This window comes from Entamoeba dispar, genomic scaffold (assembly GCF_000209125.1).
Source record: "Entamoeba dispar SAW760 scf_1105229461603 genomic scaffold, whole genome shotgun sequence".
Taxonomy (NCBI): domain Eukaryota; phylum Evosea; order Mastigamoebida; family Endamoebidae; genus Entamoeba; species Entamoeba dispar.
In genome coordinates, this window is record NW_001854775.1 from 1 (window position 1) to 2,902 (window position 2,902).

A 2,902-nucleotide genomic window follows, 5' to 3' on the forward strand; every position below is an offset into this window, starting at 1 on the left:
AAAGAAAAATGATTCTTGTTCTTTGAGATTCACTTATTATTTCATAATTATAATTGTTTATATATTCTTTTCATCTAATTTATCACTAGAGTCTTTGTTATAATCATATTTCTGAGGAAAACAAATAAAAGAATAAAACTCAATAAGTAATTAATGCCATAGTTAAAAAGTGAAATATCATTCTAGTTAATTTTATTGATATTATAATTTTTGTAACTAGTGTTTGGACAATAGATAAACCAAAGAAAGTTTTGAAATAGCAATACTTTTAAATTGTATTTATAACTTTAAATCAAACAATTAAACTTTGATTCTATTAAAATATGTCTTTATTCTCAAAAGAATTGGATAATTAATAATGTTTCAATCATGTAGAATTATGACAGTTTTATTATCAATATAAGATAAATTGGTTTATTTTATAATTATGTTATCTAAAATCAATATTCTATCATCTTCTGTTAATAAACATAATATCATTGATAATTTTGAGTTTGAAAATAAGAGAATTAAATTAGAACCAAATAGAATTGAAAGGATGTAAAAACATTACATTATTTAAAAGTTATGTATTATTTATATTTGAAACACTGAATATTTTTAGTGATAGTAGTACTGTTGTTTAAAATAACATATTGAACAATAATGAAATAAATAACAATACATAATGATTTTATCATGAATTATTCTATTATAAGAATTGATTATTTATTGAATAAGGTTAATATAATATTTTGATTTATTTGTAATTTACTAGATTGATAAGTATTATTTTTACTATTAAAATGAATAAATGTTTATTTTATATCAACCATCATTAAATATTGAATGGATAAAAAGATATATAAATGATGGTGAAATTATAATGAAATAAAATGAATAACATTTAAAATAGAAGATTTATAACTTTAATATGATGAAAATCAAGAAATAGAATAACATTACTTTTCTTATTTATTTTATGAAATAGAGTTTTAATACAATTTCTTTGAATAAACAAATAAATAGATACATATGGTTTAATGAAAATGAAACAAACTCATTCTAGAATAATTATAAAACAATAGATTCTACTGTAATTATTCTTAATAATGTTATAATCAACATGTAAATATCATAACTAAAATACAAAACAAAATGATAAATTTTAACAATTCAATATAATTTAGTTTATTATCTACAATGACATTTCATTTAAACACTATTTCATAATAATAGTAATGAAACACATTTACAATAGTTATTTGTTTCATTAACATTTAGTATAATTATTAAGTTGTTTAAGTATTTATAAAATTGAGAAGTATTTAAATAGATTCCATCAAGAATATTTTTATCTCTTAATAATAATTTTAATATTGTTTATTTCATTTAGTATATAACAAATGAGTGAGTCTTGTATAAAATGGTATATAATGAATATTATAAATTTGAATAATACTAAAAACAAGTTTTACTTTGTGGAGTAAATAAATTAATTGAAATCATTTTTATAAGTAATGAATTCTTGACAAAATATAATGTTCAGATGAACTTATGTATAAAATAAAGAAATATTTAACAGTGCAATAGAATTGAAGTTCAAAAATTTACATATTGGATATAAACAATTGAAATATCAAATCATTTGAAGTAAATTACAATGCAGTAACAATTCAATAATAATCATATCCTTTTAACTAATAGTATATCAAATCACATTTATTATGATACTAGCAATGAGTATAATAATTTAATGAAACATTGATATGTTTCAAAATTGAGGATAATATTTTATTATCAATTATGATTTATCTATTGTTGTTTAAGTATTATAATCAAATGTGTATTCCAAATAGTATAAAGTGTTGAGAGTAAGTAAATAAAAGAAAATAAACAATATACTATTTAAACACAAGTTGAAGATATTAAAAAAGAACAAAAGAGAGATATTTAATAAATGACTCTTCAAAGAAATAGAAATAAAAATACATATTTCTTTGAATAAGAGAAAGGAGAGAAAGATAAACAAGTAGTCATATACTAAGTGATAAAATAATTAAAAATAAATTTTAAATGATAAAACAATAATGATATGTTGATGAGATAAATAAGAATATTGTGAAATAAAAAAGTTATTAGTGTAAAAAGAATGAAAAATATAATTAAGAATGATCTTTTTCATCAACCAAGTGATTAAACAAATTAATATATCATTCTTTGAAAGAGTACTCTTAATAATATTTAATTTATTGATATTTATTATCCAAACAAGTTAATAAAAATATAAACATAAAATTCTATTAAGTATATAATTATCAAATACTTTAATTCTTATTAAAATCTCTCTTCATCTTAATAAACATTCCTACAAATGGAACACATACAGAATTAAATGATTGTGATTAAGAACACATAAATGATTATTCTTCTAAAAAATTCAATGAAAAGATAGTTTTAAAGATCGAGAAAATTTATACCAATTAATTTTTATCAACAAGAAAGGAAACAAACACTCTTTGATTTCTTTTTGTCTTTGTTGTAGAATTTTGTTTATCTTCATAAAGAAGTAACAAGAGCTTGATAATAAAATAATCATTTGTATGGCTGAAGAGTCAATTAAAGCTGATGTTTCAATCACTAATAGTTTTATTTATGTATTGTATCACAAAATGAAGAGTTATTAGAAAAGTTAAGAAGACATTGAAGAACAAAAAGAGATTAAAAAGAAATTCAATCATAGAACATGAGATAAAACTATCAAAACAAGAACAACAATTGATCTACAAGTTGAGAAAAGTACTAGATTCATCTTATGAAGATCTAGTCAATATCACAGAATCATAATGAGAAAGTTTGAAATATTCTTTTTACTCAAAACACAAAAAGAATTAAAAATAGAATAAACTTGTATCAAAAAGAG

The 2,902-nt window shown here is 19.3% G+C and overlaps 1 protein-coding gene across 1 annotated transcript in view, besides 4 other annotated features; it reads right to left on the reverse strand.

Moving 5' to 3' along the window:
• Positions 1-721: 721 nt before the first annotated feature.
• Positions 722-808: a sequence feature (AT_rich).
• Positions 809-1,340: 532 nt separating this feature from the next.
• Positions 1,341-1,368: a sequence feature (AT_rich).
• Positions 1,369-2,029: 661 nt separating this feature from the next.
• Positions 2,030-2,057: a sequence feature (AT_rich).
• A 156-nt stretch (positions 2,058-2,213) lies between these two features.
• Positions 2,214-2,323: a sequence feature (AT_rich).
• A 569-nt stretch (positions 2,324-2,892) lies between these two features.
• EDI_175450 (uncharacterized protein) overlaps positions 2,893-2,902 on the reverse strand; it is a gene marked incomplete at both ends in the record, with an annotated part of 741 nt that continues 731 nt past the window's right edge. The window contains one exon of the mRNA XM_001733380.1: positions 2,893-2,902. This exon is cut by the window's right edge and continues 731 nt beyond it. Within this exon, the coding sequence (XP_001733432.1) occupies positions 2,893-2,902 (10 nt within the window).